This window comes from Nicotiana attenuata, chromosome 6 (genome assembly GCF_001879085.1).
Source record: "Nicotiana attenuata strain UT chromosome 6, NIATTr2, whole genome shotgun sequence".
Lineage (NCBI taxonomy): Eukaryota > Viridiplantae > Streptophyta > Magnoliopsida > Solanales > Solanaceae > Nicotiana > Nicotiana attenuata.
The window spans coordinates 49,336,247-49,354,346 of record NC_031994.1 but is presented as its reverse complement, the minus strand read 5'-3'; the positions used below and the strand labels follow the sequence as shown (position 1 = coordinate 49,354,346).

General features: G+C 40.2%; 1 protein-coding gene across 1 annotated transcript; it reads right to left on the bottom strand.

The window, feature by feature from the left end:
- On the bottom strand, positions 9,674 to 10,201 carry LOC109227834 (pectinesterase inhibitor-like). Its single transcript, XM_019393028.1, has one exon. The coding sequence runs from the start codon at positions 10,199 to 10,201 to the stop codon at positions 9,674 to 9,676; it is 528 nt and encodes a 175-aa protein (XP_019248573.1).

The following is an 18,100-nucleotide window of genomic DNA, read 5'->3' as shown; positions in this document are numbered from 1 at the left end:
TTCTACTAGCTATCCGGTAAGAGGTCGAATATGTGAATGTTACTAGAGGTTCAGAGCGTTCATGAAATGCTAACAGAAGGATTTTGAGGTATTTGGCAATTTGGATTGCGCAAGGTTATGTCAATAAGAGATAAAGAATCTTATAGGATTCCAGAGTTATGAAACAGGTGGCTCCAAGCTAAGTGGGAAAGTCCCAACGCCTACGATTGGGTTGCATGGTTATCTTCTTGTGAGGTTTCGGGTTATCGACGTATTGGTAAGTTGTTTCAGCTAAGGTAAAAGAACATAAGTGGTAATTTGAGAAAAAGAATTGATAAAGGTGTGCTATAGGTTGCCTTATTGACTCATGTTCAGGCTTTGGGAAGATTCAAGATTTATGCTTCGTACAGAGGTGATTTACAAGGGAAGTGATTCAGTCAGGTGCTTCATTGAGAAGGGTGTTCATGTGCCAGCGGAGCCTTGGAGTTGATTATATGCAGGACCAAGCCAGAGTGGGTGACTCTCAACAACGGTCTTAGTGAATTCAAAGGTTAAAATGCGGTGCCTAAGGATTTCAATCCCGTGGTATGGTTAAGATTCGAGCTCTTGCAGCGGATTATGGTAAGAGGCTCAGAATGTCCTATGATATTTTCGGCTTGCAGTGTAGCATTTGGAAGAATGAGAGAAAATGACTTCGGATTCGTAGAGGAATTATCAGAATGGGTGTATCGGTTGAGGATGCGAATGTTTGTGCAAGGAGGGCATGAAACAGTTCATGGGTTTGGAGACAATGTGGTCTCGTGGAATGGGGTCACTCGGGATGAGTGCAGAGTTAGGTTCATGACGTAAGGAATGGAGCTATTATTATTTCCAAGGCAAGTTAAGGATAAATTGGAAGAAGTTAGATTGGTTAGCCATGGTTGAATCAGCATAATGATGGCGGTGACCAGTTCCTTCAGCGTGATTAAGTTATGCATGTGATTGTGACGGTACGTGCGAGGCTTGACGACTGCCGTAATTGATTTAATTTGGAAATATCCAAGTATTATGTCCTGTCATACATGTGTAGGCGGATCCCGGAAGGGTTATGGTGGTTTAGACCACTACTTGAGGATCTGAATGTTTTACGGTTATGAGAATTTACTTGCGTGTTGCTATGGTTCTCTTGGAATGAGTTAAGTAAAAGGTTTATGTATGGTGGAGTGTATACCCTATTAGTGGTTCAAGGATTATGGCGAAATTCTGGTACTATCGCAAGTTGGCATGTTAGGTGCAGTGAGCAGTATGAAATTTGAAAGTGAGGATCAAGGTTGCGGCTCGGTATTGGCAAGGATGTCACGAGCTCAGATGAGCAGGAAAGGGACTTGGATGTTTGGAGTAAGTTGGTATTGTCTACAGCGTCACTTGGGATCGGTGTTTGTGGGGCTTTGCATCCTAGTTACAGATTCTTGATTTGCTTTACACCATTTGTATGGCTAGTGGTGTGGATGTGCAGACTTGTTACCTGGTGCGTGAGGTCGTGGGAGTGTATTCCACGGGAATATTGTAGAAGTCACTTGATTGGTTGAAGATTTAAACCAAGTGTGAAGATTGTGATAAAATCACTAATTTGAGAATTTATGCCTGGAGGGCGCTCGGTTCATTTGGGCTGTGGACTGTGGAGATTTACTCCGGTTATGAGGGTTGTTCTTGTAAGTTATGAAAAGGGGTTACTGTGGACCCTTGAAAGGCTATTAGCCTAGTACGGTGGGATCAGAATTGGCTTGAGGTCGGTGGATGGATTCGAATGTGAATGAGGGCTCTATATCAGGCGGGATGTGTTCATTCCAGCATAGCGCTCCTTATGGGAGGAGTATTCAGACGTTGGATGTTGTTTCGTCGTCGACTATTTCATGTAATATTATATTGTGCCTTGTAAGTTGTGGAACGGCTTGATAATTTCTTATGTGCTGAGGTTTCGCGTAGCGATGGTGTTATTTTGAGCAGGATGGCTCTTGAGATTCAAATCATATATCGCACCTCGGTAATGCTTGAGTTTTGTAGCGCATGTCGCTATCTGTCTCCCCAGGGATGGTATTATGCACTTAGCGTGCTTGTGGCCGATATACGGTATTTTGTGGTAGTGAGCAATTTATCTCGGTAAGTATCTCCTTATGTGAGTTTTATGTGTGGATCGAGTGGCACGCCGCCACGGGTATGTTGTCTGGATCGGGTTGCACGCCGCAACAATATGATGTTGAGTACAGTCCCCTATATTCTATTTTTGCGTATTTTGCTTCCTATTTTCTGAGGAAAGTTCATATTAGTTGCGTGAGTCGAGTAGTCCTTTCCAGAGTTCGTTTCCCTTATGTATCACGTTTGAGTTTGTAGCCTCTTAGCACATTGTGGCATCATATGAGACTTTTGGTCATATCTGGGGTGGCTTATTGCCTGAGCAGTTCGTACTGGGTGAGACATGATTATTGGATCTAGGATCAGTGCGATCGGATTATATGAAGTATATCAAAGATCAAATACCATTATTTGGTGCAGAATGAGGTGATGGTTTGTTGTCTCGGCAGATGGTTATGAATTTCTACACATCTCTTCCATCGTGGCGGTATTGCAAAAGTTGGGACAAGACTTATATGTCATGAGGTGCATTGGGAGCATCAGATTCGTGGAATTTCGGCTATTGTTATCAGAGGATGTTATTATGGTCATGTGAGCTATGCAGTGCATAGTGTAAATTCAACAAAGGTATGCAATCATGTATCGGTGCATCGTGGAGTGATTGATACGGTATTCGTAGGTTGGAAGCAGGCCTGGCAGAGAATTTCGGGTGTTGGAACTTGGTTCTAAGCTTATTTGTTTGAATAAAAGAGAATATCTTCAGATGTGATCGAGTTAATGTGCTCAACTGAGCTGTGGTAGCACGGGTAGGTGCTCAAGGTGTTAAACAGTGATTTCGGACAACTCCAGTGCAGTTCTCAGCATGTTCGAGGAGGAACGTATGTTTAAGTGGGAGAGAATGTAACGCCCCGACCGGTCGTTTTCAGCACTATCGCCTCGTTCGGCAGTTTGAGGCCATGAGCAGCTTCACTTCAGGTATTATGACTTGTACGCATGGTCGAAATTGAATTCCGAGAAATTCGGAGTTGATTTGGAAAGAGAATTCTCATTTCGGAAGCTTTAAGTTGGAAGAATTGGCTAAGATTGAAATTTTGAGTAAACGACCTCGGAATCAGGATTTAAAGGTTTCAGCTCGTTCGTATGATGATTTCGTACTTGGGCGTATGCCTGGGTCGGGTTTTGGATGACTTGGGAGAGTTTCAGCGCCTATTGTGGAAAGTTAGTTTTTTTTGGAAGAATCTCATAAATTTGGGTTGAAGTGCATTTCAGTGTTATCGATGTCCGTTTGGGATTTCGAGTCTGGGAATAGCTCCATATGGTGATTCCGGTATTGGGAGCGCGATCGGAAGTAAATCCGGAGGTCCGTAGGTCATTTTGGAGTCATTTGGCTAAAGTTAGAAATTTGAAGGTTTTTGAGAAGTTGGACCGGAAGTGGACTTTTTGATATCAGGGTCAAATTCCGATTCAGGAAGTTGGAGTAGGTTCGTAATGTCGAATGTGACTTGTGCGCAAAATTTGAGGTCAATCGGATGCGATTTGATAGGTTCTGGCATCGAATGAAGAAGTTTGAAGCTCAAAAGTTCATAAAGCTCGAATTGGAGTGCGATTCATGGTTTTGGCATCATTTGATGTGATTTGAAGGCTCGACTAGGTTCGTAATGTGTTTGGAATTGATTGGTGTGATTGGACGGGGTCCCGGGGGCCTCGGGCGGATTCCGGGTGGTTAACAGATCAGATTGGAGTTGGGAGATAGAGTTGAAGCCTGCTGTCATCTGGTGTAACCACACCTGCGAGGTCTTGGCCATAGGTGCGGAGCCGCAAAAGCGGCCAAAGGAGCGCAGATGAGGTTGAGAAGGGAAATGTTGGGACCGCAGATGCGGTCATCTTGCCGCAGAAGTAGGACTCCACTTGCGAAAGGGGAAGCGCAGGAGCGGAGTGAGGGTCCTGGTGAAAAAAAACCATAAAAGCGGTAGTGGGGCTGCACCTGCGGAACCGCAAAAGCGGTCAAGTGACCGCAGGTGCGGAAAGGCTGGAGGCAGTGTGTTCTTTTAAAAACGAGGGTTTGGCTCATTTTCACCTCATTTCCTCCATGGGAGCCGGTTTTGGAGCAACTCGGGAGTGCCATTTTCACCACCAAGCTGAGGTAAGTGGTTTATACTAGTTTTGAGTTAAATACATCGATTATGTATAGGTTTTATCATGGAAATTAGTAGAAAAATTTGCGGTTTGAGGAAAAACCTAGAAAATTGGTATTCTTGGATTTTGACCACGATTTTGGACATAAAATTGAGAGTAAATTATATATTTGAGTTCGTGAGGTTATGGGTAAACTTTATCTTCGAAAAATTTCGGAATCCGGGCACGTGGGCCCGAGGGTGATTTTTATCGACTTTTCGATCGGGGTTAGAAATTGTTATAAATTGGATTATAATGAGTAACTGAGCGTATATTAATGGGTTTGCATAATTTTTGCTAGTTTTGGAGTGTTGTGCATCGACTCGAGTTGTTTGAAGGGCTCAGGAGCCGGTTATGGAACTTCGGAGCGAGGTGAGTCTCCTTTCTAACCTTGTAAGAGGGAATTAACCCCATAGGTGAAATAATTAAATATGTGCTCCTATTTGTGGGGGCTACGTACGCACGAGGTGATGAGAGTCCGTGCGTAGCTACTATTATGCCTATGTCCGGGTAGTCTTAGGCTACATCATGCCTTGTTGATATTGTTGTTGATTTATGTTATTGCTTGCTTTGAGAAAAAATAAGATTGAGGATGCGTAATAAATGTGTTGAAATGTATTTTAATTGAGGAAAATTTAAGTGTTTCCATTAAACTGAGTATTTTCGAAAAGAATTGAGGGACCTTATATTAACTCAAGAAAATCTATGTGTAACCGCGTCGCATGTATGATTCGTGAGCGGGGAAATTCTTAAATCTATACTTGACTGCATCGCACGTATGATTTGTGAGCTGGGTACTTCCTTCCTCTACTCTCATGGGAGCGCGCCGATCGCCTCGGCAGGTTAATAGATGCATCTATGGTTTGCACCATTCGACCCTCTGGCAGTGCACAATTTACTTTTATGTTGGATCGGCTCGTACACCTCGGTGTTTCCTTTATATATATATATATATTATTCTCGTGGAATCGTGCGTGACATTTGGCTAGATTTTTCCCTGATTTGAAATATGACAACTTTCTTAATAAAATCCACTATATATATATATATATGCTCCGGCTACGGAGGGAACTTGCTAGTTGAGAGCTTGAGTAAAATTATAAAGAGGGGAATTGTATCACGTATTTTATACTTGTTTATTTCATACATTTACTTTGCTTCATGTTTATTCACCCCCTTTTTTGTACCCGATATTATTGGACCACTAGTAAGTGTCGGAGTCGACCCCTCGTCACTACTTCTTCGAGGTTAGACTGGATGCTTATTGGGTACGCGTTATTTTTGTACTCATACTACACTTCCTGTGCATTTTTGTTGCACAGGCACATGTTTATCTAGTGGCCTAGTGGGCGTAGCAGCATGGTTGATACGGAGACTTAGGTGAGCTGCATCTCTCGAGACGACCCGCAACCAGCAGAGTCTCTTTAAGAGTATTGTATTTACTTTCTGTCCGAATTTGTATTCCGGACAGTTATTGTACTTCATTTGATTTCCTAGTGATTGCTCATGCACTTGTGACACCGGGTTCTGGGGTGATTTCAGTATTGAAAATTGTAAACATTTTTATTTATTTTACGAAGATTACTTTTTACTAGTTAAATTAAAGGAAATTTATGGTTTCAAAAATATTTAATTGAGAGTTTAATTAATTATTTAATGTTGGCTTGCCTGATCGAGGTGTCCGGCGCTATCACGGTCTTTAATAGATTTTGGATCGTGACAATTTCGAAAACCAAACCAAACCGACCCAAAAAACCGATACTTTTAAGGTTTGGTTTGATTTTGGTTTTGAATTTTAAAAACCGATCAAATTTGGTTTGATTTTGGTTTTAATAAAAAAATAACTGAAAAAACCGAACCAACCCGACTATAGAAGTAGCTATTTAAATTTATTATTACACACACACACACACACACACACACACAACACANACACACACACACACACACACACACACACACACACATATATATATATATATATATATATTTTAATATAAAGTTTCTAAAATGTTATGGTACATATTAGTCGTTTGTATTTTAAGTCTAGTTCTTTGCTATTACAATAATCTAATTCTTTGACTTTACATTCTAGTTTGATTGGTTGTTTGCTTTTGCTAAGTACAAGAATTATTACATGGTACAAATAATCGATTTTTAATTGAGTATTTAAATTATTCATCACCATTTGATTCAGTTATCATCAATATATCATGGTAAATGATAGATTTCTCAAAGAGCAATTGATTTGATAGTGTTACGTTGAAAATGTAGTCGCCGTAATATATGTTTGGTAGTGTATGTCTCATATTTCAGAACAAACCCGATAAATAATCGAAAACCCGATAAAAAACGACAAAAACCGAATCGCTAAAAAACCGACTTGATTGGTATGGTTTGGTTCCAACATTTTAAGAACCGAATTACTTGATTTGGTTTCTTTTTAGAGAAAGACCGATCTAAACCGAACCATAAATACTCCTAGGTGGTGGTTCCTGTGATTGTTTGAGCGATACATGGTGGTTATTTGCTGTGGAGTAGGTATTAGAAGTTGGTTCTTGAGGTGTGGTAATGGCTTGGTTTGTTGGGGGGTATTTGAAGAATCCTTTGGGGTTGAGGTGGATGGATTTTCAGTGATTGGTTGTGAGTATAGGCCATTGTTATTGGTTGAGGGGTTTGGGAAGGTCTCATGCAATGGGTTGCCGTGTGGTAATGGAGTTGTAGGATTACTTGAAGTAGTGATGGATGAGGTTTCTTTAGGATGCAATGATGGTGAGGCAGAGGAGTGTGATAGTTGAGGTGATAGTTGAGATATAGTTTGTGGGATTTGGGGTTTAAGTGTTGTAGTAGGAGTTATGATTGTTTGCGGTGATATAGTTGTATCAAGGGTTTCTGTGACGTTTTGTGAACAGTGTTCATGCACTTGCATGTTTGAATTCGGAAGTTGGGAATAGGAGTCACGATGATTGGCTATTCTAGTTAGTTTTTTGTTGGTATTATATTTTGGAAGTAAGTGTTTGGACATTGTTTTACGAATTAAGGGGTGTAGGGGTGGTGGTCTAATGCGATGATTAATCTCTCCTAGGTTAACAGTAGGCGTGGGTGTTGGGAATTGGAAAGGTGATGATGGTGGTTTGGACGTGTTTGGGGTAGGGTTTATTGATTGTGTTATAGGTGGTATAGGGTTGTCATTAATAGTTTTGGTTTTTATATGGGGTGGGTCCAGTGTAGGGATACGATTTGGCAGTTCGAATTGGTTTTGTAGTGTAATATTATTGGTTGGTTTTGTGGTGTCATGTGGGGCCAGTGAGTCCGTAGGGTTTTTGGTGGGGGAGTTGGGTTGCTGAGGGTTATTTTGGTTTTTGAAGGTGGTTTGGGTAGATTGTTTATCCTTAGTATTAGCAAATTTTTTGTTCTTTACATAGGTAACTGTTTTCCATTGGCTATGTTGGCCATCTTCACTGGAGGGTGTGTTTGGGTTATCTTCTGTTTGTTTCGAAGTGGAGGGGGTTGAAAAAATTGGACAAAATAAAGGTTATGCCCTAAACATTCACATTTTGTACAGATTATAGATGAGTCTTCATAGTAAATTGGTTGAGTGTGTGTACCAAGGAGAATTTCGTTTTAGTAGTACAACTTCATGTATATGTAGAATGTGAAAAATTTATGAAATAAAGCGGCAGAGAAGAGGATTTACTTACTTAATAACTACATGAAAGTTGAATTTGTTACATTTTCATCTTGTAAAATCTAACTCCATGGAATATGACATATCATGCTTGAAACGATTCGGAATTTCCCACATTCAAACGACTCTCACTTTCAGATTTCATTGCATGGAATTGCTTGAAATTTGTGTGATTTCATGAACGGGTGTATTCATATTTGCAAAGATGTTGTAGTAAACAAACTGGTAACTGAGCAGAGAAAACAGGGAATTTGAAATAAACGCATAAATCAGTCGTGGAATTCATCCTCAGAGTGTTTGAGCTAGTTTAGGATTTTGTGCATTTGACAATTGGCATAATTTTATGCATTTGCTTCTCCTTTTATATATTACTAGTAGATTTTTCATTAAAGAATAAAATTTTCGGCTATTGCCCGTCAGAAAATACTCGCGCCGAAAAACGAAAGTACTTTTCTACGGCTGACCATGGATAAAATGAGAAAAGTAAAAATGGGGAATCAAGGTGATTTATTTTTTCGCGGAGTTAGACGTGGGGTGAAATTCAAAAACAGCCAAATTTATAAGTGGTAATTAAAAAATAACCATAGTTTCAGAAGTGATTAAAATCTAGCCACTTTTCATGTAAAGATAAACCTGAACGAAAACACTGTTCAAATTTCGAAAAATATTCCAGCATAATATACTGGAGTTCGAATTTTTTACATGTGAACTTCCAGCATAATATACTAGAGTTCCGTCATAATTATGCTGGAAGTTCATATAGAGGTGCTCCATTCTACAGTATATTATGTTGGAACTTTCCGTGTGCTGGAGTTCCAGCATAATATGCTGGAAGTTCATACACAGGTGCTCCAATCTCCAGTATATTATGCTGGAACTTTCCGTGTGCTGGAGTTCCAGCATGATATGTTGAAAGTTCATACACATGTGCACCAATCTCCAGTATATTATGCTGGAACATTCCGCGTTGCAGCAAAATAGTGGCTATTTTTCAATGACTTTGCATACGCTGCCTATTTTTCAATTACCATTCCGAAAACTGGCTAGCCCGTGCTATTTTCACTTAGGCGTGAGAAAACTTTTGAAATTGAGATAGGTCCAAAGTTCATTTATCGATTATTGCAAGATTAAATTTGTTATTTTAGTAAGTTATATCTGTTAAATGAGCTATATGTATGTGTGATAGACGAATTAAAAGAAGGTATAATGATTATAAAAAGCTATATGTCGACTGGACAGATGTGGATCAGAATNAATTTACGCTTCGAGTCAAAAGTATTGAGTTCACATGAACCTGGCGCTGGTATTCTGGTTCCACCCCTGCGACTAGGTCCTAATTAAATGGGTAGTGGGGTTTGTCTACTACGATGGTTAACTTTGGACCTCAGACTCAAGGGCAGATCATTTGAACTCATAACTTTCGATACATAGTATGTAAAAACTTACTAAACTCTCAATGATCTTATAATTGAGCCCATAATTATAACATTGCAATGAGTTTAATACTATAAATATTAAAAGTTGAACCATTAAATTTAAATCTTGGATCCGCCGTTGCTCAGACGTACGACAAAATTAGTAATTAGTTTTCACGATTGACATCACACTTCTTTTGACCGGATTACAAGCAACGAAAAATGAACATAAACATAAGGAGTTGAAATAATTTATATTATAGCACTTAACAAATTTGTAACAATTCTATAGGGTTTATATGGTCTAGAGACGAATGGCCATAACAATAATAGCACTACAATATTGTTCTAACGAAAAACTAGCTTGTTGTAGCTTCTCATCTTCAACCACTGAATGTTCAAAAAAACTACCATCACATGTCAATAAATCACCAATTGAACGACTCATAAAATGGACAACTTGTCCACATTTTTTAGCCTCGAAAAATCCCTCAGCATTTTCCCTATTTAGTTCTACAAATGCATATTGGTCAATACACTTTGAGTACACTCCTTTTAGTGTTGCGTTCGTCGCGTTATCGCGAAGAGAAGTCACCAGAGTGGATGTTGAGTCGATAAGTTTGGAAGTCATGTTGAACGTGATCGTGCCGAGGGTTTCAAGATCTGCGGTTTTAGAACGAGGATCTGACCTTATAAGTGTCTCACAAAGAGTAGCATTGGGTGTTTTAGCACAAATCTCACTAACTAAATCTCCCTTCACAGTTGTAGATGTGAAGAGAATGGATAGAAAAAAAGATGCAAGAAATGAGGAAATAATGAAAGAAGAAGCCATTTTATTTCTTTAATTTCTTTGCTCACAACCTTATGTAGCAAAGATTATGATGCAGCGACCCCTTATTTATATTGGAGAAAAAATATTGTGAATTTAATACAGGCCTATCTTATAATCAGAATTAATATCGATCATTGAAAAGCAAATGCAGATTTTGATATCTAGATTCTATCAATAAATGTAGTAAGAAGAAAGAGACAAAAAACAAATAGTCAAATTTCAAATGGTCAATAAAACATTTAATATAGTCTGTTCGGCAAATGTTACTGCCTCAAGTACAAATCTAAAATTAAATCGAAATTTGACTCTATATATATATATATATATATATATATATATATATATAGAGGCATACTTAATCGAATTGGATTAAAGAAAATCTAAAAACACATATATAAAATAAAGTGCCCTCGTTTTGAGGCATCTATCGGTGAATTAAGGACCACCGAAAATTGTGGTGAGATGAATAAGATCCCTTCATCCTTAATTAGCTTTTCGAATTTGAAACCTGAAATGAAAAAAGTCCTAATAGGAAACTGTTTTACCCTTAAAATTGGAAAACAATTGAATTTATACGGGGTTTTAAGGATACGTGATATAACTTGATACAAATTGAGAAGGCAGATCAATATTGAAATTAACGATAATAAAATAAATGCAAACCACAAAATTGAACATCCTTAGCTTCTGAGTTTGATCACCCTCGAACCAAGAAATGTCTTAACTAGTGTTAGAATTGAACAACAAGATGATGAGAACTAGAAATGATCAGTATATTGCTTTCTTTTGGCGTGTTACAATGTGTCCTACAAATGATCAGAACCCTCCTTTATATAGTGGGCAAGGTAAAAAATCTTATGATTTGCTAATTAATCGTCCTCTTCTTGATACGTGCCGAGATTTTCGCCGTGATCCTCGACCGATTGCGGATATTTCAGCTTTCCGTTATTTGGTTCGGTAAGTTTCCCTCGATCTTGCTCGGTCTTTGAGTCACGAGCTCGACGATCTAACTTTGTGCCTTGGTTTGATATAACACGAGCTCGAGCTTTGGCCTGCCATCTTTCAGACTCGATTGGTAAAAAAATGGACGAACCCGGTTTCGACTGTATACAGATAGTCCCTCATTTTTTGGATAGAAGATGACAAGAAACGATATGAATTTTTGAATCTCTCTCCGATAAATCATGACGTAAGCGAAAACAGGTCATTGAAACGTCCCGTCGGTCTAGTATCCAAGATATTAAATGTGTGTTAATGTTGGTCGGCCACCACTGGTTTTGAACCGTTATTAGCAAACTATAAATACCTCAACCCTCATTCGTTCAAACTTTATGTTCAAAAGAGCTTCTTCTACTCTTGTTCTTTAAGAATCTCTTCACTCTCTAACTTTCGTGCCCAGATTGCTTGAACCTTTTGTAACCACTAAGCGTGTCTTCTTAATCTCCTTTTCTTCATCTCTGCTTTAGAATGGCGAAAACCTCTAAAACTATTCCACAGAAAGAAAAAGCCTCTTCATCACAGTCTGCTGTCGATGGGGTTGCGATGGAGCCACCCTCTGAAGAGTTCGTTCCAGGAAGATGCCCGATCGGTGCTGATTTCAAGATCGAAAAGAATTCCTTGGTACCGGGTTGATGTGAGCCGGTCTCGAGATATAGATGTACAATCATCGGCGATCTCCCCCCCAAAGTCAAAGAGGATTGTAACTGGACTGATAAACCCGTGGTGGTGCCCTCGCCTGAGGAATCAATCACTACCCATGTAGAGGGCTTTTTAAATATTTACACTTACCCCTTCACGTTGTGTCTCTTAGACCCGATCATTACTGCCTTCTGCAAAAGGTACGAAGTGACCTTCGGTCAAATTCACCCCTCTTTCTGGGGGATAGTGATCCTTCTTCATTTTTTTGTAAACAAAATCGAGGGATGTGCCTTCACCCTGGATCATCTTATGCACCTGTACAGTCCCCGATTATATCGAGGGGGATTGATCAAACTTGCTTGCCGGGCTACCAGGGCCCCGTTCTCGAGTATAGATGAGGATCGGGACCGAGGCTGGATGGGCCGATTTGTTCGAGTGATGACCTCGACTTGATCTTTGCTGAAGATATGCCATTTCCCGAGAAATGGAACATGAAGCATAAGTATAACTTCTCCTTAAAGACTTTATTTATTGTTTCTTCCCTTTCCTTCCTTCTTATCGGTGTTTTTGTGGTGCAGCTGTGTCTCCGATGCCGGACGTAGTTCCTGAACTCAAAGAGTGGGTCGAGGGCCTGGTGTCATAGAGACCATATTTCGAGAAAGGTTCGGTGGGAGGCCCGTAATCATGGTAAGTTTTCTTTTCTGATGTAATAATGTTCAATTTCCTCCTGGCGCTGCCAAATTCTTATTGGTTCTATTTTCTTTTGTAGGTCTCCCCAAAGATGTTGCTATGAGGCCTCCATTCGGTGATGAGGATGTGCCTTTTGAGTCCATTGCTCCGAGGTAGGGTGATGAAGAGAAGAGGAAAAAGTGCCCCAAGTTCCCCGAACTGGAAAAGAAAAAACCAAAGAAGAGGTCACACAAGACCAAGGGAAGAAACTTTGCTCTATCCTCAGACGCAGTTCATCGATTAAGGGACGAGTCCGAAGAAGAACAAGAAGAAGAAGAGAAATCCAAGCTGGTTGCCCGTGTGCGGGCATGTGTCGTGATACAAAGGCCCTCCAAACCGGCTGATGGCGAAATCGAACCGTCCCAAAATGAGGAGGTCGATGAGGGAGTCTTAGCCGAAGCTCCCAAACCATAAAGGGGTAAGGCCACTCCGCCCCAAGCTAGGGGGGGGGGGAGGGGTCGAGAGGGATACTGGGGCTGATATTCCTCGAGTAGAGGAAAGTGCCTCGAAAGACATGCTTAGGGCGATTGACCTTACCGGGGGGTCTCCCCAGTTTTCAGATGCCATGATCCGTGAGGCCGACATGCTAGAAAGTCGTTCTTACGAGGGGCCTCATGGGGCTCCAAATATCCACAATTTCTTAAACGGGTTAGAGTCTGCCGCTTTAGAGGACGTCACCGGGCTCGGAGACTTATCGGTGCCAAATAAGGTACCATCGCTATAAGCTAGTGGGTCTTCCTCGAGCCTAATGTTAGTGTACAGGTTCCAAGGCTCCGTGTCTTGACCCTGACTGAATGCGGTCGATAGTTTTCTCTATCCCGGAGGATGCCTGGGTTTTCTCTGCTCCCCGGGGGTCGCTAGTTATCTTCGGTGATTGGTGATCGAAGAAGATCAGGCCGTGATGGACAAGGTAGAAATCCCCTGCCTTTTCAATGAAGATCAACAAGCATTGAATCGGGTAACTTCGAGTGTCTTTCTCATTATGTATTTTAAACTTAAAGTCGAAAACAATCATAGCACCTTCTTTTATGTTTGCAGGCCTCGATACTGCACCATGAAACTTTCCTCTGATACCGGGAGGAGTCAAACTAGCACGAGGCTGAGGTTTGAGTGCTTACTAAGAAGATGGACTCCTACAAGCTTCTCAGTGAGAAGCTTCATGCCGAATTATAAGCGGCTCAGAGGGAACACACCGAGATAGACGAGCAGGTAATTCGAATACTTCACGATAGTGGAGATGAGTTGGACATAGTGGCTGATGATCCGATCCTGCAGGTCCGATAGAGGCTTGAACAGATCGGGCAGCTCCAAGCAAAGGTAGATACGATACAAGCTGAGGCTGAGGAGTTCAAGAAAAATATAGACCTCTTAGCCTCGAAAAGGAAGTTGTCCAAGCACAACTGGAGTCGATCGAGGCCCAACTTCGGGTTGAAAAGGAGAAATCCTCGGTGCAGGTCAAGGAGATTGAGGAGCTCCGGTCTTAGTTGGACTCGGCTACTTCTAGTAAGGAGAATCTGGCCAAGGAACTCGAGGCAGCCAAATCAGAGGTGGTTAAGGCCAAGACCGGGGCTAACGTCAAAGTGGACCAATTTAAGGTTGACGTCGATGCGATTCAAGCGCATGCTAAAAGTATGGTGGAACATGCAAAGTGAAAAGCTCGAATGGAAGCCCTCGAAGGAGTTCATGCTCAGAACTTCGACGTACCGGCTGAACTCGGGGGGTGCCAAATTAGAAGAAGCCAGGGCCCGGAAGCTGGCCTTTCTCGAGGAAGATTGCGAGAGCTTATGCGAGTCTGATGACGGGGAGGATCCCGAGGATGAAGATGATGCCTCCGATGGGGACCAGGCCACTTAGGATTTTTTATTTTTTTGCATTTTTTACATCTTTTTAGGCTGTTTCGGCCGTTGTAGGTTTTTGTATTGGGCCATTCTGGCCTTTGTAAAAATATTGTTGGATAAATATATATGAGGTTTTTAATTCCCTTTCGGCTATCATATTTTCCCTTTACCTTATTGCCTGTATTCACGAAGGTCGGGATGCTTTAGAATAAAATAACTTAGGTTATGTTCGAAAGTTCAAACAAACGTCGCCTTTACATTACTTTGTTTTAAGGCGTCTTGAGGGATTCGGTGTTACCAGAAACATTTTTTCCAAAGTAAGTAGCCGAGATTATAGTTCACCGAGGGTAGCCTTTCGGACTGGTTATTAAAAATGATTTTCTTTTTCGAAGGCCTAGTTTTTGTTACGGGTTTCGGACGTCTCTGAACCGTGTTAATATGGTTGTAGCCTTTTAGTTCAGGTGTTGCCCAGTGGGCTTGCTTTCCTGAGTTATCCAGGCTTGCCTAAGATAACAGCCCCTGAGTGGGTACATCCGTAGCCTTTAAAATTCGGGGTTTGCCTAATAGGTCTTATGCCCCGATGTTTAATAGATCAATCTGTTCGAGTTTGTTTTTTGGACGTACAGTCCCCGAGTGAGGAGTGACCATTCGACACTTTGGTTATAAGACGGCCCTTGGGCTCATTACCTTTAAGAATCGGAAGTCGAAAATTCTTTAAGGGAATGTAAAGAGGAAACTTTTTAAAACAAATAAGATAATTGCAAGGAAAGTACTTCTTGTTGGCTCCCAAACGCAAACGCAATATATCGTGGTCGACAGTATAGTAGGATTGTAAGTCCAGATGATCGTACCCAACAAGCTTGTGATTTAACCTATTTAACTAAATTAGACTATCCTAATTTTCAAACAATGAATAAACCTAGAAGTAATTGTGATTCTAAACTAATTAAATAAATAAAATAAATAATGAACTTTTAAACAGAGAGAAAGATAGATTTTTATGATATCAATGTAATGAAAACGATCTAGGGTTATGGCTATCTAACGATTCTATTTGTAATTCTCAATTGAATTAAACTAACTAATTATCTAGTTATATTGGTTGACGAGGGTTAATATTGCTTCAATAGACGAATCTGTCGAGTTTTACTTGCCTATTCAAGCTAAAACCACGTGATACAAACGCATTTATATATTCTCGTATAATAACCAAGCAAGGCAATTAGGTAATATGTTCTATATCCTAACCGCGAATTCGTCTCCCGATGCCAGGTTCAAGAACTTGCCTCTACCTTCAATCTATATGCAATCTCAGAATTCCGCACTTCGAGTTCAACTCTAGATTCGGTAGATAGTATCCATTGTGATTCAAGCCATCAAATAATTAAGTGCGGAATTAAACCTAATATACCAATGATAAACTAAGAAATCAAATAATCATATCCGAATACCCAATAGTCATTGAAAGAACCACAATCCCTAGAAGTGAAAGTTTAGCTCCCACATAGACATGGTAGCAAAACAACAAATCATACAATGAAACATAAAATTATAGGTGTGGAGAAGAAGAATGAATAGCCCGGCCTCACGGTGGCTCTGTGCTCTTCCTTGGTCAAAAAAATTGCCTCCTAAAAAACGTTCTCGTCATGTATAGGTATATCCAAGTAGTGTTGGGCCGAAACAATTATACTTCCTCCCAATGTGAAAATGGACACTTTTCCCGGTACGCGTACCGTAATACTCGCGCGTATCTCCCGCGTCACCATTCTGACTCAGCCCCTACACACGCGCGAGCTTCGCGACAAACCTTCGTCGCGTTTCGGCGCATTTTGACCTGTTCCGATTAAGAATTTGGAAAAACTAAAGCGTGAAAGTTGGTAGTCCGCTTGAGTTAGCTTTCCAACTATAAGTATTGTGAGCACAAATGGGAAGGTTCTGAGCAAATGTTATATCTATTTAACTAGACGTGCGCAATGTGCCTACTCGAAGTCTTCGTTTGCCTAAACTATGTCCGTTGAACGCCACAAACACGATCTGGCTTAATTCCTTGAACTTTTTACTTCAAATTTAAAAGCTCCAACATACTTGAAAATTCAATTCCATATACATCTAATAGCTCGAATCACTCCTACAAAGCATATAGAATACACCATTAGTGCAAAATGTAGCGATTAATAAGCTTCAAACACTCAATTAAAGTGCAAGTAAATTAGAGTGTAATAATCGACTAAAATACGTAATTAATAAGCTCTTATCATCAACACCCCACACTTAAACGTTGCTCGTCCTCTGAGTCACAACCACAAAAATTTACTCTATTCTTATGAGCAGCTTAACATATCGAAGCACACAATTAGGGACACACTACACCAATGACCATGGTTGAAGGCCACAATTAAAACTCTAGTATATGCAATCACTCATACCACTTCCCTTTACTTATGCTATTCTTGAAAAGTTATTTACAATAAAGAACATACATGCTCACAAAATCCTAGCCTTCCAAAAACGGACTCAATGTCACAATGCACCTATGGCTTGAATACCAACGTCGTAGAAAAGATCTACATAACGTTACTACCTATCTCCTATGAATTCCATGTGCCTCCTCACAACAAGAAAAGAGAATACGTTGAACCACACAATCGAAATCTCATGATCAAAGTATAGTTAATGACTCATATATATATATATATATTATATATTTATATATATATATATATATATATAATGATATACAAGCGCCTCTCTCTCAACACAAAAGAAGTCCTGCATGCACTTGGTACCAATATAGGCCTTGCCATAATGTAAATCTCTACTAATGTAGGCTCGCTCGATCTAAAACAATTAGCCACTTTTTTCATGGTTGTAATGTAGGCTAAGGACGGGTAGATATATTTTAGGAACAGTGACTAACCCTCCCTAAGCACTTAAAACACCACATAATTCAACTTTAAGCCGCAATCTCTTCAATTCAACGTTCAATTTCCACAACAATATCACCCGCCAAATGCTCCTTCTCTGAAGCACTACATTAATTCATACTCCCTAGCAGTGAAACAATGACATACAATGTATTCAATCCTCTATTTTTTCCTTTTTTTTTCTAATTCTGCTAGTGGTGTATTATTTTTACAAACAACAGCTGCACCTTTCTTACCTTTTATTGGTTTCACTCAAAAAGCCCCCACACTTTAGTTCTTCGTACTTTTTTAGCGCTCCTCTCCCAATTAAAGTGCTCTTAAAGGTAAAACGGATCAAAACATGTCAATTAATGAACAAAAGGGTATAGGCCTTGTAATGCGGGTGCCAAACAAAAGGCGTAAAAGGCTCAACAAGGGTTAGCTAGGGCAAATTTTATTTGATAAGCAAACCAAGTCTCAATAAAAAGGTCCAAGAAAGCCTAAAATCATTTTCCGAAACCTGAGCATCAACCTAAAATTTCGCTATCAACTCACATCCGGGCAAGTTCTAGACACGTAATAATAACTATACAAAAAAGCCTGCACCAACATCATGTGCACATTGACTCATTAACGAATCGGTCTCTTCGACTCTCAACGAAAATGCAAGTAATCACGCGAGTCAACGAGATATTTAAGTCATGAAGCACAAGTGACATAAGTCAAAAGAACGAGACATATAGGCATCACATAGACATGCTATCAGTACTAAGCAAGGCAGCATCAATAAT